We start from the raw sequence: 27862 nt of genomic DNA, 5'->3' as shown, positions 1-27862 counted from the left end.
GCAGATTACTCTCACCCAGTCAAGAGATCAGGGCTAGATCCAACACCGTTTTTTTAGCTCACTGCACCATCCCAGCTCAGAACCTGGCTATATGCAAATTAGTCTGTTCCTGTCCCAGTGCATGATGGGAACAGGGCAAACCAAACTACAAAGCCAATTCTTTCACTGGGAAGGAAACAAGCCTCCGGGGACCGGTTTCTGGCATTACAGCCGTCTTCGGCCCGGCTTGCTTGAATCCTGATGGTGCAATGAGCAAGGGACTGAAATGCCAGAAACCGGTCCCCGGTAGCTTGTCTCCTTTCTGGTGAAGAATTGGCTTGGTAGTTTAGTCTGTCCTGTTCCCAAGATGCACTGGGCCAGGGACAGACTGATTTGCATATAGCCAGGTTCTGAGCTGGGATGGTGCAGTGAGATAAATAACGGTGATGGATCAAGCCCTGATCTTTGGACTGGGTAAGAGTGGTCTGCTTAATTCAGACACTCTGTTCATCACCACCCCCTTTTCTGAATCAGAATGACCATGGGCTCCAAGCTGTCGATAAATGCCCAAGTGGATAAACTAGCAAGATCAAGCTTTGTCACTATAAAAACGCTGCAACTAATTTTCCCTCATTTGGGATTTCCAATCAATCAGAGTACTTGTAAAGCGTGCTACTTACCCGTGAGGGTCTCAAGGCCCTATGGGGAGGGGGGGGGGTGCAGCTACTGCTCGAAGATCCAGGTCTTGATGAGTCTTCTGAAGGCGAGTAGGTCTTGGGTCTGTCGTATGTGGGTAGGGAAGGTGTTCCAGGTCTTGGCGGCGAGGTAGGAGAAGGATCTGCCGTCGGAGGTCATTCGTTGGATGCGGGGGACAGCGGCGAGGCTGGCGGAGCGGAGCTGGCGGGGGTGTAGAAGCTCAGTCTGCTGTTCAGGTAGGCTGGTCCGGCGTTGTGGAGTGCTTTGTGTGCGTGGGTGAGGAGCTTGAAGGTGATCCTCTTGTCGACGGGGAGCCAGTGTAGGTCTCTCAGGTGGGGGGTGATGTGGCTGTGGCGGGGGACGTTGACGTTCAGTCGGGCAGAGCCGTTTTGGATGCGTTGTAGTCGTAGGTGTTTGGCTGGGATTCCTGCAAAGAGTGCGTTGTCGTAGTCCAGTCTTGTGCTGACGAGGGCCTGTGTCACCGTTCTTGTTTCGGTCAGGATCCACTTGTAGATCCTTCAGAGCATGCGGAGGGTGTTGCAGCAGGAGGAGGAGACTGTTGACCTGCTTTGACATGGAGACACAAGGTACAAGCTACCATCTCCCTTGTTCTGTCCAAACTCTATTACACCAATAGCCTCTACCACAGATTACCTTTGACGCCCATGAAAAGACTACACCGGATTTAGAACTCGGCTGCCAGACTACTCTTGCATATCAAAACGCAAGACCACATCTCCACTGCCTTGAAAGCCCTGCATTGGTCACCGGTTGCCAGAAGATCCACGTTCAAGCTGCTTTGTATCACCCACAAAGCAATACATGGAATGGTACCACTCTTCATCAGGCATAAAATCACCTAACACATTCAACAAAGGAACCTCCGGTCTAAAGGAGCATCTCGCCTCAAAATCCCACCATACAAAAAAAAAAAAACATGGGTGGCACATCCTTCTCTGTTCAAGCAGCCAAACTATGGAACTCTTTACCCCCCCCCCCCAACATAAGGTCCACCGACAACCACCTTATCTTCAGAAAACTACTCAAGATTTGGCTCTTCCCCACATAAGCACCATACCCACAGAAATTTACAGCATATCCTTCTGTATGTAAGCATTTGTTTTCACTATAGATATGTACCTATCTTTGCGTATTACTTTGTATAAACATGTAAAATAATTAGGTTGTTGAGAGAAAAAATAAATAAAAATCATCTTTGGTCTACATGTACATTTTTCCATTGGGCATCTATGTACCTTCCATGTACTTGGATCTGTGTGTTACTTTTCTCCTGAAAAAGCATATCCAATGCACTACCCTATTTCTCATCCTGTGCCTCTATTAATATCTTTAATCTACATATACTTACCTCTTTTATGAATCTATATAGTTTCAATGTACTTACGGATCTATATATTCATCACTTTCTTCTAAATTAGCATTTCCAATGCATTACCCTATTTCTCAGCCTATACATCTACCAATATATCCTCTACATCCACTCATTTATCCCAAACCCCATACCACTACTATGATCCCCAAAATAACCCTTTCTAGACTTTCTCCTACTATACCCCTCCTTGCATCATCTGACACCTCTTTTTACTATACTGATCTCCTAAAACAAACCTTTCTAAACTCTTCCCTCAGATTCCTCCCCTCCAAAACTCCTTTTTACTCATCCAAAAGCCTCCTCCTACTGCTAAGGCCTAAAAAAAAAACCACTAATCCTTTATTGGGTTTCAGAGTAGCATGCTACATTGCCAATAAAGCGTCTCAACACCCCATCAGGGTTACAAGCGCTATATTAATGCAAGCCTTTTCCCTTTTCTACCCCTCCCCAACCCTTCTCAATCCAAATAACTGACTAACATATCCACCACTAAAATTACTCTCCTGTTTCACCGTACTAATTCAACACTAATCCTGATGGGTTCCAGAGTAGCGTGCTACTTGCGCTTCAAAACCCCATCAGGGATAGCAAGCACTATATAAATACAAACCTCTTTCCCTCTTCTATCCCGCCACCTATCCTTCTCTACCCAAATAACTTATCCACTACTCAAATTACTTCATGTTTTACTATACTCATTTTCAACACTAATCCTTTATGGGTTACGGAGTGGCCTGCTACTCGTCGAAAAAACGCTTTGACACCTCTTCAGGGGTAGTAAGCGCTATATAAATGCAATTACAAAACAATACATTTTCAACAATTCTACTGATGCCCAGCACAAGCCCTTTCGTACAAGAGTTGGTCTTGCCCTTCTAATTTAGTTTTTATGAGCCTTTTATTTTCAGGTCAATAATTCAATCTACCAAATTGTGGCGTGTTCTGTTGAGGTCTCAAATATATTAGTAGTGTTCCCCATGGGATCAGGCAATACATTTTTCATGGGAGGTATGTCCACTTTTCTGTGAAGAGTTGGTAGGAGGTAGAGCTTTTTGAGGACCAGTTCAATCATTTTAAATGAATGCCTCATATTTGAGAAACAGTCACATTAGTTGAGCTAAAACTCCCAATTTTGTTTATCAAGTAGGACAAGGGTAACAACAAATACGAGTAAAGCTTACTCTAGGTACGGACTATGCCAAGCAGACCACTTCATTATACATCGGAAGTACCGACCAATTATAATTTACGAATGCTGATTCACATTATACATTACAATAAGAGACTGCAAAAGAAATGTATATTGTAAATTTTAAACTTTATTGAGCAGTTTCACACGAGAGAATTTAAGCACAGTTGAAGTCTTATGCCACTGTACAGAAACTATTTAACAATTTAAGAAAACTGAAAACACAAAATGAGAAAATTAAAGTATAAATTACTGCTGTTATCTTATCACCTTGACGAGTAATACAATTAGGAATTCCTTAACGTTTCGAACAGCCCAAGTAATGTCAATTATATGTACAAATAAATCACTTTAAATGACAAATTACCCAGAGATATAGGCTATATTTACCCGTTCTTAAGTTTTCCTCAAAAGTAATGACATGAATTGTGCAACATAGCTTCCTTAACAGCTTAGAAAATGGCACGGTCATAAATGGCCTAAACATTTTATTTTGCTCCAAATTTATGTATCAAATTACCTGGTAAACATAAAAAATAATTCAACATAGCAAATTGCAGGCAACTCCTTATAAAAGATTTGCTTGAAAAATGTTCATTCAGCCCTCAGTAATGTGTTTACGTGGCCATTAGTGTGAACAAAATCCTGCTGGTACTCGTCATCAAAATCCAAAATATCCTGGCTGTCGGATTCTGAAGCCAGATCGGAGATGGTGAAGTCTGGCACCTGTAGATGCAGAATGGAACATGTTATCCAATTGCATGCCTAGAAGTCTAGAGACAGAAAACATCTTAAATATTTCAAACCCTCAAAGAACCCAAACCACGTACTACGTCTTACATTCACAGCAAAAACTAGAATGCAGGGGCGTAACACAGGCCCCCGCATTGCGGGGGGCCTCGGGCCCCCTCGTTGTATAAAGAAGATTTAAAACTCTCCTCTTAATAAATTAATTGGTGCACTGCACACTGGCACTGCACATGACCTCGGGCTTAACACAGGCCCCCGTAGCGCGGGGGGCCGCGCTCTTGCATGAAGCGGGGGGCCCTAGCCTCCAGGGGGCCCCTCACCGAGCCAGCAAACAAGCCTCTCCAAGTCTGCTTGGTTGCGCATGCGCACCCCCGGGCCCCAGCCGGGCCTCTTCATAATTCAATAGTGAGCGGTGGCGCGCAGTTGTCTCTGCAGGCATGTCTGCTCGTTCTTCAGGGTGAGACGGGCATTCTGGTGGGGGCCTTGTGACCATTGAGCAGCTCAATTAAAAGTGCGTGTGCAGCGTGCCCGGCCAGCCAGAGACTCCGTACTGAGAAGGACTTTCACTGTGTGGTCAGCAGGCATAATTTAGCCTTGCCCAAGTGCCTACTCCGAAGAAGTTTGTCGACTTTCAGACTGATGTTACAAGTAAGTTGGTTTTCGAAATTCAGTTAATGGACTGCGTTTGGAAACAAGTAGCTGAGCAACAAAGACAATCTGAAATGTCAGGTGATCCTTCTGGGCTTTCTGTGCCTATATATTGCCCAGTACATCAGGTTACACACCTCTTCTTGCCCTCCTTGTGCATTACACCGAATACCGGGAAAGGGTGAGAAGTTTTCTACAAAAATGTTTGCATTAAAATAAAATCAAGGGAACTTGGCAAATTATAGCCATTTAAAAAAAAATAAAAGATTTGTGTTTTGTTTTCGTGTTTGAACAGATAGTTTAAACAGATAATTGCAGTCTCTTAGCATGTCAGGACGGGGCCTGGGGTCTGAGGGATGAGGGTCGGAGTCCAGTGAGGGGTCAGGGCGGGGCTAGGCCTGGGGTCTGAGGGATGAGAGGTCTGAGTCCAGTGAGGGTCAGGGCGGGGCCTGGGGTCTGAGGGATGATGGTCTGAGTCCAGTGAGGGTCAGGGTGGGGCTAGGCCTGGGGTCTGAGGGATGAGAGGTCTGAGTCCAGTGAGGGTTAGGGTGGGGCTAGGCCTGGGGTCTGAGGGATGAGAGGTCTGAGTCCAGTGAGGGTCAGGGCGGGGCCTGGGGTCTGAGGGATGAGGGTCTGAGACAATGTGAGGGTCAGGGCGGGGCTTGGGGTCTGGCTGAGGGATGAGGGCTCTGAGTCCAGTGAGGGTCAGGGTGGGGCTAGGCCGGGGGTCTGGCTGAGGGATGAGAGGTCTGAGTCCAGTGAGGGTCAGGGTGGGGCTAGGCCGGGGGTCTGGCTTGGGATGAGAGGTCTGAGTCCACTGAGGGTTAGGGCGTGCTTGGGGTCTGAGGGATGAGGGTCTGAGTCCAGTGAGGGTCAGGGCGGGGCCTGGGGTCTGAGGGATGAGAGGTCTGAGTCCAGTGAGGGTCAAGGCGGGGCCCGGGGTCTGAGGGATGAGAAGTCTGAGTCCAGTGATGGTCAGGGTGGGTCTATGCCTGGGGTCTGAGGGATAAGAGGTCTGAGTCCAGTGAGGGTCAGTGCGGGGCCTGGGGTCTGAGGGATGAGGGTCTGAGTCCAGTGAGGGTCAGGGTGGGGCTAGGCCTGGGGTCTGAGGGATGAGAGGTCTGAGTCCAGTGAGGGTTAGGGTGGGGCTAGGCCTGGGGTCTGAGGGATGAGGGTCTGAGACAACGTGAGGGTCAGGGCGGGGCTTGGGGTCTGGCTGAGGGATGAGGGCTCTGAGTCCAGTGAGGGTCAGGGTGGGGCTTGGGTCTGGCTGAGGGATGAGAGCTCTGAGTCCAGTGAGAGTCCGGGTGGGGCTAGGCCGGGGGTCTTGCTGAGGGATGAGGGTCTGAGTCCAGTGAGGGTCAGGGTGGGGTCTGGGATCTGAGGGATGAGAGGTCTGAGTCCAGTGGGGGTCCGGGTGGGGCTAGGCCGGGGGTCTTGCTGAGGGATGAGGGTCTGAGTCCAGTGAGGGTCAGGGTGGGGCCTGGGGTCTGAGGGATGAGAGGTCTGAGTCCAGTGAGGGGCAGGGTGGGGCTAGGCCGGGGTCTGAGGGATGAGAGGTCTGAGTCCAGTGAGGGTGAGGACGGGGTTGGGGTCTGGCTGAGAGATTAGGGTCTGAGTCCAGTGAGGGTCAGGGCGGGGCTTGGGGTCTGACTGATGGATAAGGGGTCTGAGTCCAGTGAGGGTCAGGGCGGGGCTAGGCCTGGGGTCTGAGGTATGAGGGGTCTGAGTCCAGTGAGGGTCAGGGCAGGGCTAGGCCTGGGGTCTGGCTGAGGGATGAGAGGTCTGAGTCCAGTGAGGGTCAGGGCGAGGCTTGGGGTCTGGCTGAGGGATGAGGGTCTGAGTCTAGTGAGGGTCAGAGCGGGGCTAGGCCTGGGGTCTGAGGGATGAGAGGTCTGAGTAAGTGAGGGTCAGGGTGGGGCCAGGCCGGCGTTCTGGCTGAGGGATGAGGGGTCCGAGTCCAGTGAGGGTCAGGGCAGGGCTAGGCCTGGGGTCTGGCTGAGGGATGAGGGTCTGAGTCCAGTGAGGGTCAGGGTGGGGCTAGGCCGGGGGTCTTGCTGAGGGATGAGGGTCTGAGTCCAGTGACGGTCAGGGTGGGGCTAGGCCTGGGGTCTGAGGGATGAGAAGTCTGAGTCCAGTAAGGGTCAGGGTGGGGCTAGGCCGGGGGTCTGAGGGAGGAGAGGTCTGAGTCCAGTGAGGGTCAGGGTGGGGCTAGGCCAGGGGTCTGAGGGATGAGGGTCTGCGTCCAGTGAGGGTCAAGGCGGGGCTTGGGGTATGGCTGATGGATAAGGGGTCTGAGTCCAGTGAGGGTCAGGGCGGGGCTAGGCCTGGGGTCTGAGGGATGAGGGGTCTGAGTCCAGTGAGGGGCAGGGCTAGGCCTGGGGTCTGGCTGAGGGATGAGAGGTCTGAGTCCAGTGAGGGTCAGGGCTGGGCTAGGCTTGGGGTCTGAGGGATGAGAGTTCTGAGTAAGTGAGGGTCAGGGTGGGGCTAGGCCTGGGGTCTGGCTGAGGGATGAGGGTCTGAGTCCAGTGAGGGTCAGGGCGGGGCTTGGGGTCTGGATGAGGGGTCTGAGTCCAGTGAGGGTCAGGGCGGGGAGTCGGGGTCTGGCTGAGAGATGAGGGTCTGAGTCCAGTGAGGGTCAGTGCGGGGCTTGGGGTCTGGCTGATGGATAAGGGGTCTGAGTCCAGTGAGGGTCAGGGTGGGGCTAGGCCTGGGTCTGAGGGATGAGAGGTCTGAGTGCAGTGAGGGTTAGGGTGGGGCTAGGCCGGGGGTCTGGCTGAGGGATGAGAGGTCTGAGTCCAGTGAAGGTCAGGGCGGGGCTTGGGGTCCGAGTCCAGTGAGGGTCAGGGTGGGGTGTGGGGTCTGGCTGATGGATGAGAGGTCTGAGTCCAGTGAGGGTCAGGGTGGGGCTAGGCCGGGGGTCTGGCTGAGGGATGAGAGGTCTGAGTCCAGTGAGGGTCAGTGCGGGGCCTGGGGTCTGAGGGATGAGGGTCTGAGTCCAGTGAGGGTCAGGGCGGGGCCTGGGGTCTGAGGGATGAGGGTCTGAGCCCAGTGAGGGTCAAGGCGGGGCCTGGGGGATGAGGGTCTGAGTCCAGTGAGGGTCAGGGCGGGGCCTGAGGGATGAGGGTCTGAGTCCAGTGAGGGTCAGGGTGGGGCTAGGCCGGGGGTCTGGCTGAGGGATGAGAGGTCTGAGTCCAGTGAGGGTCAGGGTGGGGCTAGTCCGGGGGTCTGGCTGAGGGATGAGAGGTCTGAGTCCAGTGAGGGTCAGGGCGGGGCTTGGGGTCTGAGTCCAGTGAGGATCAGGGCAGGGTTAGGCCTGGGGTCCGGCTGACGGATGAGGGTCTGAGTCCACTGAGGGTCAGGGCTTGCGGTCCGGAGTGTGGGGGGCCCCCTCCATGTACATTGCAGGGGGGCCCCCTCAAGTATCGTTACGCCACTGCTAGAATGCCCGAGTTAAACACCAGAACTAGGTACTGGGCTGGATAAATTACTTCAGTGATAATACTGAAGTGTTTATAGTTACCCACAAATATTCAGTTAACCTTTTAATAAGAAAGATTAACAGAACACACAAGCATGAATTATCTGTACAGAATATTTAACATTGTAAATTAAACAGCTGTACACCAACAAAAAAGTATTGCATTCGGTCCTAGCTTGTCGATATCTATATAAATAAGTTACTGAAACATTCCTTTCCATTTGTTTGTATTACATATTTAAATTGTTTATTCTGTGAAATGTATAGTCTATGATAGTTTGTGTTTTAAAATTGGAGCCTCAATTTTCTGTCTGATTTACATTGTTACTTAATTTAAAATGCTTTATTCAACTAAGCTTCATTGAAGTGGTTTATCTCTCCATACTAATATAATAAATAGAGAGCCCAAACCTTTGAGGCGGGTAATCTCAGGAACCACAGCACCAATCACAACACCCAATACAGCGTTGGAAAGGGCAGTTGCAGCAGAAGGACATAGGCTATGCAGACGCACACCATATACATTTAAAAGGTAAAAGAACCGTGCCAGCAAAGTAGTCCCTTGTGGGCGTGTCTGGGTTGTGCTGTGGGCGTGTGCTGGGGCGTGACAAACGCTGGGGGCATGTGGTACGTTCCGCCCTTCATGCCAAGTCTCATATCGTGAGCTGGGGGCGTGGGCGGGATTACGAGAAAAAAAAGCAAGCGTTGTGCCCAATATTTCACTGTTTTTTCTTCCCAGGTTCTTTAAATTCCAGCTCCGGGTGTCCACCCTGCTCCCTTTAAATACCCCTGCACCCCATAATCATAACCCACCCGTACTCCTTAAAATACCCCAACACCCTTAAACACTAACCCATCTTAACCCTATAAATACACCCTGTACCCCAAAACCCAAACCTAGCCCTAAACCCTATAAATACCCCTGTACCTCAAACCTAGCCCTAAACCCTAAAAATACCCCTGTACCTCAAACCTAGCCCTAAACCCTAAAAATACACCTGTACCCCAAAACACAGACCTAACCCCGAACCCAAATACCCCCAAACCTACCCATGAACCCTAAAATACCCCTGTACCCCAAAACCCAAACCTAGCCATGAACTCTTAAAATACCCCTGTACCCCAAAACTACCCCTGAACCCTAAAAATACCCCTGTACCCCAAAAGCTCAAACCTAGCCCTTAACCATAAAAATAATCCTGTACCCCAAAAACCCAAACCTACCCCTGAACCCTAAAATACCCCTGAACCCTAAAACCCAAACCTACCCCTGAACCCTAAAAATACCCATATACCCCAAAACCCAAATCTAGCCCTGAACACTAAAAATACCCCTGTACCCCAACACCTATACCTATCCCTAAACCCTAAAACAACCGCTGTACCACATAACCCAAAACTATATCTGAAAATTTAAAATAGCCAAACACCCCAAAACATATACCTCAGTACCCCAAAACATATACCCCTATACCCATAATTACCATATCCAAACATAAAAAAAAAACATGCTTTTACCATTCATGCATTTACAACATATTTAGCTGTAAATGTATGCGTGGTAAAAGCATATGAAATGTAATGCCATGCGTCATAATTACATTGCGGAGTCATGGTACTTTCGTAATGAAAGTATGAGGAGCGATGGTATGCGGAAAGAAAGTTGCGGAATAATGGGTGTTTACCCTCCCCCAGTAAGTACATTGGTGGCACGGCAGCCCACATCTCCAGCAACATACTCATTTTTTCACCACCGATTTGAAAAATGCACAGGTCTCTCTCATTGATGGCCAGCACAGACATACACTTTTAGACACACCTCCCGCCATAAGTTCTAGAATTGCGAACTTTAGAGCTGGGGAGCTACGTTCGAATCTCGGCATCAGCTCAACATCCTGTGATTCCAGGCAAATCGCTTTGTCTCCCCGTGCCTACCACAAATGAATGTGTTCTTCTGTAATGTAAATTGTGCTCATGCCATGTTGTCGAGTTCGCGCTATATAATATTGCAAGGAAAAATAAAGTAGGGAAACTTGAGTTCACACACTACTGAACGCGCACTCTTGAGTGCATCAGCAGTGCAATGTGAATCGGAGCGTTTCACAGGCCTATCACAGATAAGAAATGCTATGAAAACGAAATCCTACAAAACAATATACTACTGGCCGGCAGCAATTCATACCCGGACAACGTCGGGACGGGCTGCTAGTACTAATATAATAAAGAAAGAACCCAAACCTTTGAGGCGGGTAATCTCAGGAACCACAGCACCAATCACAACACCCAATACAGCATTGGAAAGGACAGTTGCAGCAGATGGACATAGGCTATACAGCTGCCCATCATATACATTAGAAACATAAAAGAACCTTACCGGCAAAGTAGTCCCTTGTGGGAGTGAGCGGGGCGCTGCATGACGACAAAAAAAAAAGCGTTCCTTAAACGTGTGCGTTGTGCTGGGGGCGTGAACAAGGCCAATGGGCGCGGCAATTGCAATTGTGCGGCACCAAGGGGTGTGGCCAATGGGCACGACAAACAGCAACAATCGCGCAGCACATCCCCAAAAAAAAAAAAAATGTGCCTAGAGGGCGAGGGGAGGGGTGTGGCCAAGGCCAAGGGGCATGGCCAATGGGCACGGCAATTGCCGGGGCTTAGGCGGGGACAGACGCGACTGATCGTGCCTGCGGGGACAATAACTGCACAGTATCCTGCGCACTGTCAGCCAGTCAACTCTCTGCATAAAGGACCGTGCGTGCGGGGACACTAACTGCAGAGCTCCTGCGCGCTGTCGCACACTCAACTGTGCATAAACGAATTGACACCAGGCGCACAACATCAACCAGAGCTGGAGCCGGGCTCAGGCGGCGGATGACGCGTCTAAGCACGCCTGCTGGGACACTAACCTTTGAACCGACTGCACTTTCCCACACGCGAAGCGGTCACCCACTCAACTCTCTGCATCAACGACTTTAAACCACCAGCACAACATCAAACAAAACTGGAGACGGGCCTCAAGCGAGGGATGACACGATTCAGCGTGCCTGCGGGGACACGAAATTTACAACTGAATGCACTTTCACACACGCTTACCTACGGAAGTGAAGTACATACACACTAAAGACATCTGCTAATACTTCTTACTCCGAGGTACACACAGTATCTGCACACATATGCCTAACTAATGTGACACTGCATTCTAAAAATGTTGTCTACCGCGAGATTTTAAAATACATTTCCCTTGCCTATTACACACATTGCTCACATTCTATTTCATACACGAACAACGTCAGGACGGGCTGCTAGAAATTATAAAGAGCAACTTTGTGAAAGGCAAACATATTTTCAAACTTAACTTTAACTAACATTTTCACAATAACAAAACTATTTTGCAGCCAGTGCACATTCATGCAGACATATGAAACCAAAGTGAGAAAAATTTGAGAAAAATAAAATGGCCAACAGCAACTCATTTGAATAATCTATTGGACCGCAAATCTTTTTGTTGTAAATAGCTTCTAAAAAAAAATCTCATCTCAGATTTAAACACAAGAGTTAAAAAAGAGCTTCAATGTCTACCAGCTTGTTACTATTTTAAAACTGAGGCGTTATTAAGGGACACAGAGGAAAAGTAGCAAGAGTAAACAGATGTGGAAAGGAGATGCAAGCCTTTGGTAGGGTTTTCTCTCATTAACTATTTTGAAAATTAATTATGCTATAAATAACAAACCCATACTCCCCCCTCGCCCTTATTTTTCTAATAGTCTAGTTTCATAGACGCATTAACACTGCAAGGTCTATTTACTTTAGGCTTTTTGATAGGAAAGGCTTTAAATTCAATAGCTCCTTTACTAACCAAATGGCGTTAAAAGTGTGCCTCACTTGATCATGAATATTTAATGTTAGCACTGAAGCACTTCATGAGAACACTGCAGTAGAACACAGAGGGATCAAGTGAAAAACTGCTGCTGGTGTTCTACACATTCCACTCAGCATGCCAGATTTTTTTCTGACATGAATGAGAAAGATATTTTAGGAATTAAAGAAAATGCGTCCTTGTTATAGTTTGAGAGCATTAACCATAAAGTAGTTAACATGGATGAGAAAGTGATTTGTTAACTAATAATAAAAAAAAAAAATTGTTACCTTAATATAGATTTGGGTGCACCTTCTTTAATTTCCATGAGAACCCCGTAAGAAAGATTTCCTCTGAAACATGGTCATAAAATCCCAGAGGATTTCACACTTACAAATAAGCTTTGAATTCATCACAATCCCCAAAATTAGTTTGATACACCAAACATTTATATTGTGACTAAAATCTGCTATTACCCTTTCCATATGCTCCTTTTTCTGCTCTCAAATCCAGGCATTCCCTGCAATGCATTATAGTGGGTCAAAAATGTCAGTCTTACCATCAAAAAAATCCCGCAGGTATGCTTCTTCAAACCTTCTGCCTACACAGTCTCAAACCTAACAGGCAATTTTGTGAATATCACTCGAAATTTTAATGGTGGGATATGCAATAACATTATTATCCTAGGTAGAGGGCCCTGCCACGTAATTATTAACCGGGATGGAGCTCGGCCCTTGGCTCCACCCAAGGCTCTAACCCCACCCCAGTCAAGAAGTACCGAGCATGCACCACCCACCATTCCACTCCCACACAGACAAGTACTTCATATTGTAGCACAGTATTTACCAGACTAGAATGGAGTCTACCTGGTTGGGCTGTAGTAACCGGACTATTCAGTCTGGTGTCTCCAAGGCCCGTAATTCCAGGGACCATTAAGCACAATAGAAAGGGACCGAGACTGGACCTGGTTGAAACTAGAGGTTGGCTAGAAACTGGTCTCAGCTAGGAGACATAGTATTCATTTTTATTGTAGTCCCAAAAATAAATTTTAGCACTAATTTAAATTCTGCAAGCAGACACATAATATACTATTGAGTTTTCTGACAGTCTGAACGGCAGAGATTTTTCACTTAAGGAAGTGAACAGTCCTGTAAAAAACACTAGTAATGCTACCTTAGTCACACATAACAGGAGTTCATTTTTGTGTGTGTGCTGTACACTTTCGTGAGGCAATTCTAAGTCTGCTGTAATGTAAGAAGTGTACAGGACAGCTCTCCCGGGCCACTAATTTCAAAGTTTGCCAAAATTCACCATCTGTTCAATGGATCAAATATCAGAGCAAGCATTTTGATAGTATAATTCAGAGGATCAAGTGTCTATGATACCACTAAATGTCCATAAAAGTACAGGTTCTTCCACCGGTCAATTAAATTAAATTTGTAAATTCTGAGATAAATTACAAATCTTATATCATGGTAATTAATAAAACACTAGCTTTATATACAACAGCAGATGGTTGTACTACTAGACCATGATACATTTTGTTGGCTGATACTAGTTTTAAATGTAAACAGGTTTAAAAACATATGTATGAGAACTACTAACAGTACATGGCCCTAGGAAGGCATTCTTGTACAATTCTTCAGTGCCATATAATAGGCCTGTGTTACCCTGAAAGAAAGGGCCCAGCAAGAATCGCTTAATGGTCTAATGGTGCGAGGAAACTTTTTTTTGGACAGGTTATTGCTAATGACTGCAATTTCTGAACCTTCATTTGACATGAAATATATTATTCACCTAAGCATTGAGGTAGTGGTACAGGGAGGACGCACAACACGTTGCCTGTGTTTTCCGGTCATTAATATTACGGACCAAAGAAGAAATAAAAATTGCTAATATTTTGCTTTTCTTGACCACTCAATGAATACTTTAGAAGCTCTTTTTGCTTGAATATTCGGGAATCGAATTTTTATTGCTTCAAAAGTCGATGAAAACTTACTTAGGTGAGGAATTGTTAGGGTTTGGTGCCCTTCATGAGAGGACAGCTAAGTGCTGGGGAAAAACTCGGGAATAACTCTCATAAAAGTCACAAGGTCGGAGCAAATATATCCCCCTTCATTCTGCTTTTGGGTAAATATCTGAAACAGATGAAACAATGCCACGGCATAAATAATGTATACCATTATTAAGGGAGAGGGAGAGAATCATGACTCACTCAAAACCTCTCACGAGTCTCGACCCCTTCCCATAATCATCAATAGAAATAAACAGAATATGACACTCTGCACAGCACGCACTAAGAGACGCACCCTTTTCTGTTTTAGTTAGATTTGACAGGGACGTAAGAAGTGTCAGCAGGGTCTGATTGGGATCAGAATTCTGCCCGGCTAGTCTCATTGGGCTTATTTTTAGAGAAATGTTTGATAAATTAAGTATTTTAAAGCTCATAGAGCCTGAAACATTGGTGAAAACTAGAAGCACCAAATTTTGGCTGGGCAGGCGAAGTGAGATAAAGTGGCCCAAAGACCACAACTCCTGATATGGCTACGTTTGTCACCTAGCTGTTTCTTTTTGACGGTACAAAAGAGGGTTTAACCAGCATTACCAGTATTTTAATGTCCTTGCCAGTATGAAAATCACCTAAACCTGGTATTTTATTCCCGTTCGATATGTACTTTAAAAGTTTGAGCAGTAAACGCAAGGTGAAAGCAGTTGTGTGAAAGTTGCGGGGACCACTGGCATGAGAGAGGAGGATAGAGACTCACCTGCGAAATCTTCTACTGGTAGTGCGCACCAAGAGAGTCGGCTCACTCCTAACTTACACATAAATGAGTTGCCCATGGCTACCTCGAATGCCGTCCACGTTCCAACCCTTGAGCCCCAGGCTGTCGATCTTCATATCGAATCAAGAAGTGGGGATTTCTCAATTACAGCCATTGAAGAAACACCTGTAAATATAACTGATGGAGCAGCTAGTGTTTCAGGGTGCGCCACTGTCAGTAGACCCATGGCAAACCACTGCTTAAGTATATTATCCGGGAACTTAGCAGGGATTCAGTCTAAAGTACAAGATCCCGAATGGTTTAAGGCCATGGGTAACATGGATATTTATGCGTTTCAAGAAACCTGGGCTGTAGATAAGGTTTATTTTAATGGTTACCCTTACTGCGTGAACGCTCTACCTCCAAAAACATCTGGTAAGGCTAGGGCGGACTGCTAATATTGGTTAAAAACACCATAGCCTGTAGGTACAAACAACTTTTAATAAACTCACCTGATATATTGGGTATCCAACTTACCTTCTCGTCTGGTTTAACCTTGACCTTGCTTAATGTGTACGCCAGGTCAGAACCTTTTAATAGTGAATCTGCAGTAATCTCACTTCTAGATGACCTAGTGGGAGGATATCAGGTGAACTCTAAAATTATAGTCGCAGGAGATTTTAATGCTGGGTTCGAACCCTCCACTTTACTAAGTGTGTCCCTAGAAGAGGAGGATGAGGTTTGGGGTATCCCCAATTTGGGAGCCGGTAAATCCGCCCAGTGTCAGTCTAATGTTTCTCTGCAGATTGATTCCTTATCTGCCGGTAGGAGCTTGAGGGCATGCAATGGGAGAACCCCTTCAGATCTAGGAAGAAAGGCTACTTTTAAGAGGGGCATCTATACAAGTATCATAGACTATATTTTCGCTGATGTTAGAATATGGTCTTTAGTGGAGGGCATGATAATTGAACAGAGGACAGACAGCAATCATAACTCTGTTTTTAAAATTAAAGGGCAAGGATCTGTTTAGGGGTGCTCATTGTTACATTTCTAAACTATCAGAGCCAAGTCCAACTAATAACCGTAGGAGAGTTAGATGGCCCAAAATCCAAGCTGATCAAGATCTTTATGATAAATTATATGAGTCTGAAGCGGCTACCATAACTTGTATTTCCAGCCATAAGGATAGCACTGTTTTGTCTAACACTTCGTATGTTACTGCCGCACACAAACATCTTTTTGAAGAGTTGCAGTTAGTCTTTTTAAAACCTAGGCGAGCTGGGAAAAGTGTCAGTGTAAGGTCTCACAACTGGTTTAATGACTGTAGCAGTTAGGGGGCGCTCCAGATAGGATTGAATTCTTGCCCGCAACAAATATAAATCCACTCTGTAAAGCCAAACGTGAATACGCTGACACCAATTGTAATAATTTAGTACTAGCAGCAAAGACAAGAGATTGCCGCAAGTTTTGGTTGATTGTGTCTAAGGGTACTGTGGGGTATTCCAATTTGAATAGTCATCATATCCAACCGGAGGTTTGGGTAGATCATTTCTCTGGCTTATACTCTGATGATAGGGTCATTATAGATGCCTATGCTGATCAGTCAGTGCAGTCTTTAGAGGTCACTGCTTCTGATGGGCAAACAGAACCACCCAAGAGTTTTCAGCCTTGAGGATACTTTGTCAGCAACCCAGAAATTAAAAACAGGTAAAGCCCTGGGACTCTACCTGATACCTGGGGACTTGTATAAGTCTGAACCCGCGATATGGGCACCATACATTAACCTTTTATCGGGAATTGAGTATCCCAAATAGAGAACTGACTCTCCGGGGAGGAGGGTGGGTGCATGTGAATCTATGAAAGATACCAATACTGGATAACTGACGTTACAGGTAAGTAACTTGCTTTCTTATCCAGTATTGGGGTATCTTTCTTAGATTCACATGCCTGAATCAGAATAGCAAGCAATATGCCAGGTAGTAGTCGGTTGCGGATGGTGGGAGACTTGTACTGATAAACTGCCAGAAACATCATTATTAATAAGCAACATGAGTAAGGCAACTGAACTTTTATAAATAAAATATGATCAGAAATTTAAAAGAACATTCATAGAGTAGTAAACACATGGATATCTAATATCAAGTACATCCATTTGCTAAAATCGAAACACATATATATACATATATACATACTCACACCTTAAGATACATTATATCTGTATATCAATATATGGATACCTCTGTATAAATAAAAAATTAAAGAACACAGGTTACCTGAAACTGCTCTTAAAGAAATAGGTGTCGTAAGACAGCCTGACCAACTGCCGCATCCTCTTGACTCATTGATTGCAGGCAGTAATGTCTCGTGAACGTGTGGACATTCTTCCATGTCGCAGCACAGCAGATATTTTCCAGCGTCACTCCTGCAAACAACGCTGTAGACGCTGCCACAGATCTGGTGGAGTGAGCCTTAGCCTCTCTCAGTAGTGGTCTTATCGATTTGATATGGCAGAAACTGATTGCGGAAGCTATCCACCTGGAAATTGTGGCTTTTGTGACTGCTGCACCCATCGTGGTTTGACCGTAAGCCACAAATAATTGATCAGATTTCCTGAAGGTTTTTGTCCTTTGCAGGTAGAACTTTACATTCTTTGGACATCAAACGCTGTTTAATGTTCTTTCCGCCGGTGAAGAAGGATTTGGAAAGAAAGCTCTCAACTTCACTGGTTCATATAAATGGAACTGTGATGGTACTTTCGGTATGAATGTTGGATTAGTTCAAAGAGTGACATAAGCCTTAGAGAAATGCAGGAAAGGTTCTTTAATAGTGAATGCCTGAATTTCACTTACTCTTCTGGCAGACGTTAAGGCTAGAAGTAGGGCGACCTTCCATGTGAGGTACTTGATGTCGGTTTTATGAATGGGTTCAAATGGATGTTTCATCAGTTGTGAGAGAACCGTATTGAGTTCCCATTCCGGAGGAGGAGGCCTAACTGGAGGATAAGCTCCGAAAAGACATCTCATGAACTGTTTGATTAGAGAGGGCGAACATAGTGAGGGAATGTTGGCAACTTTCCCGAACCTGGATAGAGCCGCTAGATAGACTTTTATTGATAGAAAAAGAGAGACCAGAGCGAGCTAGATGCAATAGATAAGGAAGAATTTTCTCTGCAGGAGCTTCTATCGGGTGTATAATGTTAAGAGTCACACCAAAAGCAAAACCTCTTCCATTTAAGACGATAAGTCTTCAATGTGCTTTGTGCTCGTGATTTTTGTAAGATGTCATGGCAATCCTGTGGAATATGAAGGTCTTGAAATTCTAAGACATCAGGAACCAATGGTGTAATTTTAGAGATTGAGGGTCTGGGTGAAGTATCTGTCCCTCGTTCCGCGACAGTATTATTGGAGTTGTAAGAAGATGTATTGGACAGTTCTGGGATAGCAACATAAGTTCTTGGAACCAGTACGGACGCGGCCACCATGGAGCAATCAGGATGAGACGGCAGCCCTCCAATTTCATCTTGCGCAACACTCTTGATATCAATGGGATCGGGGGAAAAGCGTAAGCACAAATCGCTGACCATCTCATGGACGGAGCATTCCCTTGTGACCCCTGTTGAGGGTATCTGCTGGTGTAATACCGGCTTTTTTTGTTTTGCTTTGTTGCAAACAAATCCAAAGTCTGTTTGACCCAAGCCTGGAAAACTCTGTTCACTTGAACGTGGTCTAATTCCCACTCGTGGCAGTCTAATGGGGACCTGCTGAGTTTGTCCGCTATTGAATTGTGGAGGCCTCTGACATGCTCTGCTTTGAGAGTTATGTTGTGACGTGTTAGCCATTCCCATAACTCCTGATCTTCCTTTGACAATGTTGTCGACCTTGTCCCTCCTTGTTTGTTCACGTAGAACATGCTGGTGGTATTGTCGGTTCGAACTAAGACCGAAGACCCTGCAATCCTTAGAAGGAACGCTTGCAAGGATAGGAAGATTGACCGCAGTTCCAGACTGTTGTGTTGTTGTCTGTACTTTGGAGACCATTTGCCTTGTACTTGTAAATCTTAGAGATGACCTCCCCATACCTCCATGGACGCATCCGTTGTCAGAACGAAGTCTGGAAGGTTCTGTATGAATCAGAGTCCTTGTGTCAGATTGGGTAACTGTGACCACCATTGAAGAGCATCCACCATTCGTGGAGTGACTTTGATGACGTTGTCGAAGCAACCTGACGCTTGTTTCCACTGAAGATGTAGTGCCTCCTGTAAAGGTCTCATTTTCAGGTGCGCCAAGGGGATGAGATTTATGGCCGAAAAACAGTTTCCCAGGAGTGAAGTAAACAGAAAGTGACTGTCTTTTTGAAACCAGACGTGCCAATTTCTGGAGGTGAAGCTGTCTTTCTTGAGATAAGAATGCCTTGCATTGTATTGTGTCTAGACGTGCTCCCAGAAATGGCAGGATCTGCTTTGGATGTAACTGGGATTTGCTTCTGTTCACAGTTAGTCCCAGAGATGCAGAGAGATTGTGACATGTTGAAATGGCATTCCTTACAGTGAGCTTTGAAGGACCTTTGATTAACTAATCGTCCAAGTATGGGAAGACCTGGATTCCCCAAGAACGCAACGTTGCCGCTACTGGGGCCAGGCACTTGGTGAAGATCCTTGGAGCCGATTTGAGTCCAAACGGGAGCACTTTGAACTGATAATGGACGCCAGCCACAGTGAATCGGAGATACTTTCGATGTTTCGGATGAATCGGGATGTGGAAGTATGAGTCTTCCATGTCTATGGAAGCCATAAAATCTCCCTTGTTAAGGCAGCTCAGAATCTCTGACAGGGTGACCATATGAAAACCCTGTGTTTTGAGGAACCAGTTGAGGTTGCAAAGGTCCAGAATTGGTTGCCATTCCCCCGATTTCTTTTTGATTAGGAAAAAAGGAGTAGAGACCGGTCAGTTTCTGAAGAACTGGGACCTTCTCTATAGCATTTGAGGAACATTGAATACGCTTCCTTGAACAATAAGTTAAGATGAGGGGGAGGGGGTCCCTTGGGCGGAGTTGTTGGTGAGTGGTGACAAATTCTAGGGTGTGCCCATGCTTTACGAGGTCTAGCACCCAGCGATCGGAGGTAATTTTTTGCCATTGATCTAGGTAAAAAAACTTTCGCGCCCACAGGGAGGGTAGGAAATGTGTTTGGCGCCCGGCTGAACTCAGTTGTTTCTATGAGAGTCTCGCTCTTGATTGTTGGAGCGTTTTCGGCCTCCTTGGCGAGAGAAACAAGCTGTATTGGATTGGCGGTACGAGGATTGATAAGATTGCCGATATTGAAGCTGATATGGTCTGCTCTTTTGATGGTAACCTCCTCTAGAGGAATACCCACGCCCTCTAGCACCTCTGAATGTTCTCTGTTTATACTGGAGGGAACCAAAGGATCTGGAAGTATCAGTATCTGTCTTGATTGCTTGGAGGGCTTCATCAATATGTTTGCCATATCTAATATTTTGGCTTGAAGGTGTTAGCCTTCAACCAAGCTTGGCGCCAGAGAACTGCAGCTTCAGCCAATTGCCTGAAATTTGTGTTGACTATATCCAGAGCGCAGTCGATGGTTTCTGAAGCTGCACACTCTCCTTCCAACACAATCTTTCTAGCCTCCTGCCGTTTGTCCTCTGGAATAAGGTCAATCAGACCAGCCATGTCAGACCACATTTGGCGATCATAATGCCGTATGATCGCTAATGAATTCGCTGCCCTGATGGAGGCAGCAGCCATGGTAGAGAACTTTTTACCAATGAGGTCAAGACGACGTCCCTCTTTGTCCGGTGGTGCAGTGATGGGTGTGGCCAGATTTTTAGACCGCTGTTGGGCGGCCTGTAAAATGACTGAATCCGGCCTGGGGTGACCAATGAGGCAGGATGGGCTGTCAATCAGAGCACGATATTTATCAATCCGTGGAAGCACTGCAGGCACGGATGCAGGATTCTTCATAATCTTGATGCCCTCAGTCCATAAGTAATCCATTATTGGAATTGCCCTGGTAACTTTCCTAGCCTTCTCTTTGAAATCGTGGAGGAAACAATCAGTTTGTTCCACAGTCACTGGAAGCTGAAACCAGTAGCAGCTCGCTGCATGAAGTTATGAAATCCACCTATATCTTCTGGAGGTGACTGATGGTTGTGGGGTTGGTGGAGACTTCATGGGAATAATATATGAATCCCACGGATCCAAGTGAGGATTCTCTGGCAGCTCACCTTATTCAACCAAGGAAGTGTCCGGAGTTCGAGCAGGCTGTACCGACTGGGGCTGTTGAGGAGGTTCTGTAACTGGAGACATTGGTGCAGGAACCTCCGGCTGAAGTATAGGATCTGGAACTACCACAGGCTGGGGTGGTGGAATGACTTGCTGCAGTGGAAAGCGCAGCCTATAATCTGCTAGCATGGCCTGAAAGTCCTGAATGAGGGTAGGAGGCAGATGGCTGGACTCTGAAATCCGAGAACAAATCTGGTATCCTGTGTAGTGAAACAACAATGTCTTCCTGGTGGTAGTATTCCGTGCAGCCTTCATCTTCCTCGTCTCTGACATTTAATGTTCAGTTCTGAAGGATGACTAGCTATTCCAAAAGCTCCTTCATCGTCATCATAGTCATCATCCTCCTCTTGGGCATATGTGTTGAGGAGGTGAGATGGAGTAAGTGGTGCGATATACGAACACTCCGGTCTCTGGAAAGATTTAAGCTGGAAACCTTTTGAAGAAATAGGTGTTAAAAAGGTTTACACTACTTAGACTTAGTAGAAGCATGTTCCACTCATGTAGATGGTATGGTCGTTGTCGGGGGCAAAGAAGATAGATTCACCGTCAATGGACTCTTCATTTTAGGGGCACTCGTAGTGGGCACAGTAGATGTCTTAGTCGATGGAAGCTTCGTCGACAGTACCTTCGTCGACGAGTGTTTAGACAGCTTTGTCGATTAGGCTTTCGTCGACGGATCATCGACAACAGTTTTCTTAGACACTATGATAATCCTCATTTACAGGATAGGAGAAGTAATAGAAGTAGTAGAAATTGTTGTCGTCGACGAAGGAGCTGAAGATGTAACTGAGATAGTAGTCATAGGTAAAGCTGAAGAGACAGAACAGCTTTTACACAGTTTTGATTGATTGCTTTTTAGAGTCCTTGAGAGCTGAAGTTTCCGTGGACTGAATAGGCCCAGAGGATTGAGAAGGGCCAGAAGTGGAGTGTGAGGATTTGAGATGTTTTCTCCCCTCACTTGATGAGCTGTCCTGAGATCTTGCTCTCTTGCTGGGGGTTGAATCTCTATCATCATCTTCGGTAGAAGAAGATTTGAGTCACAACAGGACTCTAGCCTCCCAATCATTTAGAACTTTTGAAGGAAAGGTTTGGCAGATCTTACAATCTTTAGCCTCATGCTTAGGGTAGAGGCAATAGATACAGTCCTTATGTTGATCATCAACATGGACTCTCTTTTTGTCACATGTTCTGCAAGGTTTGAACAAGGCCTTCTTGTCAGACATCATGAAGGAAAAACTGAGTAGCACTCAGGGAGACTTTCTTCCACACGACGTGAGGTGAAAATCCGAGGAGAACTGGCTCTGCAGAGAGTGTTCTAGAAGGTGCTGCTAGCTGATCGGTTGGTACAAAGACTTTGGTCTTTTTAGCATACTGATGTAGATAGGCTACTAAGTTTTGGGCCTCAGGCCTTTTTTCTTAGGGCCTACTACTGTTAATTACCTTTGGCACTGCTATTTTTATTTACCGTGGGACTCCCGCCTCGGCGACTGGGAATGATTCAGGTATGTGAATCTATGAAAGATACTCCAATACTGAAAAACATTCATTTCTTCTATGTGGTATCCCAAAAAACAAGGAACAGACCATATAAAGGTGATTTTCTGAATATATTTTAAGTGCCACATGAAGGGCATTTCACGAAATTGAGAAAGAGTGGTGCCTTTAGACCAAAGCAATCTGCAATACAGTGCACAACTGTTAAAGAACGACAGACTTATTTTTAAAAGCACTTTAATGTTAAATGAATCGTAATTTGGTCCAACCATGAACGGAAACAAAATATGGGTAAAAGGTCGAGCGCATATGCAGAGTTTAGTTTCTGAGAGACAGAAAAACTTCAATCAATGGCCTCACACCTGTGCATCTTAAATTGCAGAGGTATTAAATGGAGTGTGTTCACGATGAATAAAGATGTATATCTTCCTGTTGTCTTTCCCAACTTTTTATTTGAAAAAACAAAAAGAAAAACATGCATATATAAATGAAGTACAACAACCACTGTTGACGAATGTACATGCTTCAGTGTGTGGTCTCCCACAGGTAGCGGTGTGGAACCTTTTATGCAGAGTATGAACCATTACTGGAGGTGGAAACTCAGATTCTCAGTGTGACCAGAAGGGTTGGGAATAAATCACTGTGTTGGTCCCTTTTTAGTTTGACCCAGTCACAAAAGTTGTCATCTGTAACCAGGAGCAAGCCACTAAGCAAAACATGCAATACATTGTGATCAGAACAAAGTCCAAGGGAAACTTGTAAGGCAACAGGAAAGTGCACCAAATACAGCAGTGCACCAAGCAAATGTTTTTTGCTGGAATGCTCGGGAGAGTTATCAGATAGGTAACAGAGTAGAAGTTATCAGACTGACTGAATTGAGGAGCAATAGGTCCTCAAAGAGGAGTACTGCAGCATAAATCCAAGTCCAATCTAAATATCAACCCGAGACAATTAAATCTGCTCGCTCAAAGAACTCACAAGTGGGGTGTCTACATGATAAATTTCTCAGCAATTTATCCTCCATATCGTTTTACCATATGAAGGACAAATGTCCACATAGTACGCAAAGCAGCAGCTGTGTAAAGTTCAGGCCCCCGTTTAGTTCCGAAGCGTGATCATGGCATTTGCAAGCAGTGGCAAGGTTAGCCACTGATACATACAGCATTAAAATCACATTAATGCATGGATAAAGTTTCTTCATTATTGTTCTTTTTACATTTATCCTAAAGGTACCCATCTCAGTTGCAGAGTACAGCATCTATAAGTGCCTGGTTGTCTTGCTGAGAAACCATTAAATTAGAACCATACCTAACCAGCTGCTAGATTATCTAAATGCTCCAAGTTGCTATGGTTTGGAATCCATACTTAAGTTGAGGATATCTGGTTTACATATTTTGTTTGAAAAAGTTATCAAAATTGTCTATTGTCCACGGGGCGAATGCTCACCCGAATATAATGCACGTAAGGGTATTAGACAGGGCTGTGTACTAGCCCCTTTACTGTTTTCTCTTTATCATTTAAGTGGACGAACCCCTGCAGGCGCTTAAGGCAGATGTACCCCTCATTCCTGGGTACCCTATTCTGGTGTGGTTACACGCAGATAATGCTGTATTAATATCTAAAACCCCGCACTGGATTGCATACAGATTGAGGAGTTTATGGCATCTAGATTTGGCTAATCAATAAATCAAATACTTTCATAATAATATGCGGGAAACGATTAAATAAATTTAGGCCCTTTTATATTGAAAGCTCCCTAATAAACAGAGTGAACACTTTTTGTTATCTGGGGGTCCAGTTTACAAGTATGGCATATGGGCACAACAGATTGCAAATGCTAAACTTAAAGTGAGCAGGAATTGTGATGGGATTTTTAATTTTTCATTTAAACTGGGTCAGCGCCCTGTTTAAGAAATGATTTAAGATTTACACAGCTAAAGTAATACCTGCTGCCTTATTTGGGGCCGGACTGTGGGGGTACACTCCAAGCAAATTTCTTCAAGTTGAAGAAAACACCTTGTTACATTCTTGTATTCCTTCAGTTTGTTTTCCTACCTTTATTTCTTCTGTTATTGTGGCTGGAGCCTAGAATGTATGATGCGTGCCTGCATCTTACATGCTGCGTTCCAGATTCTCCTTCAACTGTATGCTTGATCTGGACTTACTGCCTAACGGACGTGCTGTGCTTCTTCCATTAAGCTTCAAAATAAATCTTTATATTTTTACTACTTTTGCCTCCTACAATTTTTGTACTGGCGACGAGGATGGGATAATGGTCAGGTTGAGCGTTTCAATCGAGTTCTTAAGGATTGTATTAGTGGTATAACTTCTTCGGATGATAATTGGTTGGATGTTATCAGGAATAGATTATGGATTTATCGTATCACACCTCACTCTGTTACTGGTGTGAGTCCTTCCAAACTTCTAAAAGGAAGGGAACCTACTTCTGTCATTTGTCCCTGGTGGGTTAATAAGTTAAACAAGAATAATTCTAAAGTTGATCTTGAGAGTGTTGCTAAACGTGTTGGAGATAAACAACAGAGTATGAAAGTGTTGTTTGATTCAAAAATGAATGTCAAACTTCATGATTTTGTTGTAGGAGAATGGGTGAGGGTTAAAAAACCTGGGTTTCTAGTTAAAGGGTTTTCTAAATTCTTTCCTCCCATCAAAGTGGTTAAAGTTTTCAAAAACAGTGTTGCCACTCAAGATGGAAGAGTTTGGAATGTTCGTAGGGTGGCCAAATGTCCTAGTTCTTTTAACTCACTTTCTTCTCAGACGCCTTGTCTCAATTACAATCCTAGCATGTTGATGCATAATGTTAATATGTCTCATCAAGGTTCTCCTCAAAGATTTGTCAATTGCCTCTAGAGTCAAAACTGATGTTAGACCCAAAAGAATGCCTAGTAGGTACCTGTGTTAATTTCTTTAGTTAGGGATATGATGTGTTACATTCTTGTATTCCTTCAGTTTGTTTTCCTACCTTTATTTCTTCTGTTATTGTGGCTGGAGCCTAGAATGTATGATGCGTGCCTGCATCTTACATGCTGGGTTCCAGATTCTCCTTCAACTGTATGCTTGATCTGGACTTACTGCCTAACGGACGTGCTGTGCTTCTTCCATTAAGCATCAAAATAAATCTTTATATTTTTACTACTTTTGCCTCCTACAATTTTTATACACCTTTTAAAACTGCTGCTCTATTTGCCTGTTCCAGCTCCATTCCAGATTGTGCATAAAGAAGTGGGGTTATTTTATCTGGAGGATTTTCTTTTAATGAAACCATTGCGGATTTGGCTCTCCATCTGGATGAAAGAAGAAACTGGATTTACCAAAAGATTGTACTTGATGGTTTAAAACTAGATTATGCTTTTGGCATTTCATGACTGGCCGACATAGTTTCCACGTTTAAGACTATGTTTAATATGGGAGGAGCCATCCCAGGTATTAGAATTAACCAAGAGTCACATTAAGGCCACTTTTTTTTGCATAGGTCCGAAGCAAGACTTCGTGTAGAGACCAAGAAAATGACGGTTGCTATGTAGATGTCCTTGGAGGAAAGGGAGGAGTATTTAAAGGGAGTTAAAAATAACCAACAACGATGTGTCCAAACTAGATATAAATGCGGTATGGTGCATTATTTGGTTGCATTTCCAGATGAATGCTGCTACCTATGACAAAGCCTCCTGTCCCTGTGATGGAATGAGTAAGCAAAGCACATAGGACCCAATTTTATTCTGTAAGTTTTATAAGGAGTTGTAATGTCAATATTTGAGACCCCTTTTTATTATGAAGAAGAAATTATAAAGATGCACTGACATTTCTGCTTCCACTAAATGATCCATTTGTGTTTAGTGCTGTCCTTTTTATTCTAAAAGCTATTTATTTAAGGAAATGTATTGTGTTATATTCTGACTAGGGTTTAGGACTGTACATGTTATATGAATATGATGATATCGTGAAAGATTGTTTTATGAATTTTACTGCTTGAATTGTTTTATAATTTACGTATTTTTTGGGCAGTTTTTACTCGCCGAATAAAGTCCTGTATTGAATTGTCTAGGGCGATTGTTTTTTTTAAAGAGCGACCAACTTCTTTCTTGCTATAAAGTGGTACAAAATGCGATGTAATCTGGTTTCTTAATTATCGTTTATCCCTATAATTCAAAAATATTTAAAGGCCTTGAAGGGAAGCGGATAGGTTTGGCATATTAACATACTAAATGATATGTCAACAAAGTAAGTGTGATGTACCCAGGTAATGTGTGTCACTTCCTATCTGTTGTAGGTCAAGGCATGGATAGGAGACTGGTATTTCTAGCTGCTGCACTCCATTTAGGGGCATTCAAGAGAGGGAGTAATGCCTGTGGAAAGTGCTTTGAGACACTGCACCTTATATGAGATTGCTCTATACATTCTTCAAATCAGTGAAGGTTTTAATGTGTCAGTAGAGGATGCCATTAGAAATTACACATGTATTGATGTAACCAGTGTGGATGTTGGGATAGGATGGGAGTTTCAGAGGGAGAGTTGGAAATGTACTTTACAGCTTAGTGGAAGGGAGAGTGACACATGGCACGAAGATCAAACGATTCGGATAAGATAACACAACTCAGTAGATATCACAGGTGGGAGAGAGTGTAGCCAATGATGAGTTATGGCAGGACAGCAATCTGTAAAATTGCCTCATAAAAGATCGGTACTGGTGGAATATTAAAGAGCTTACTTCAGCCACACCAATTCATTTGAAGCATACAGTCTGCATTATTACAGGGATCACATCCATCTCAAGTAAATGTAAAAGGCAAGCTCTAGGTACAAAGGGTGGGTATGTGATGCTTTATTCTTCATTTTACTCCTCTACAGAGGGTGACAAAGATGTACCCAAAGATAAGATTTGAAAATAGCGGTCATAGAGTTTGGTGGATTTAATGGGGTTGTGTATTGTAAATGACACTTACTCTTATGACGATACACCCTTAAGACAAACAACCACTAATATGGTGGGCTGGATCAAGAGGTGTTGCATTGCCTGTTAGTGTGATGGGGAGACTACAGTTGTATATTAGATGCAAGAACAGGAGATACAGCATCTTCCTCACCACTACAGGTTTTGGAGTTCTATAACTTTGGAGGTGTAGTGGGTGTCACATGGCTTCAAAGTGTGTACTGGAGCATTTCTGAAAAGACGTACATTTTATCAACAGTGGACACCAGAGAGGGGGAGGAGCTTCGCGGGCAACCAAGATGGCCGCGTGAGCTCTGAGTTCCGAAGACCCTCCGATCCTCCGTATTAATCCTGTCACATATCCTTATCAGTGTTT

The 27862-nt window shown here is 44.8% G+C and overlaps 1 protein-coding gene across 2 annotated transcripts in view; it reads right to left on the bottom strand.

Moving 5' to 3' along the window:
- Positions 1-3367: 3367 nt before the first annotated feature.
- The window catches only part of LOC147727379 (perilipin-2-like), a 123120-nt gene continuing 98625 nt past the window's right edge, over positions 3368-27862 (bottom strand). For both annotated transcript variants that reach the window (XM_086961460.1, XM_086961462.1), the window contains exon 9: positions 3368-3983. In XM_086961460.1, coding sequence (XP_086817586.1) covers positions 3852-3983 — 132 coding nt within the window. In that variant the 3' untranslated portion in view covers positions 3368-3851. The remainder of the gene's footprint in view (positions 3984-27862) is intronic.

Source organism: Lissotriton vulgaris, chromosome 3_1 (genome assembly GCF_964263255.1).
Source record: "Lissotriton vulgaris chromosome 3_1, aLisVul1.2, whole genome shotgun sequence".
NCBI classification, from domain to species: domain Eukaryota; kingdom Metazoa; phylum Chordata; class Amphibia; order Caudata; family Salamandridae; genus Lissotriton; species Lissotriton vulgaris.
Note: the sequence above shows the minus strand (reverse complement) of the source record. Positions and strands in the feature narration are given on the sequence as shown.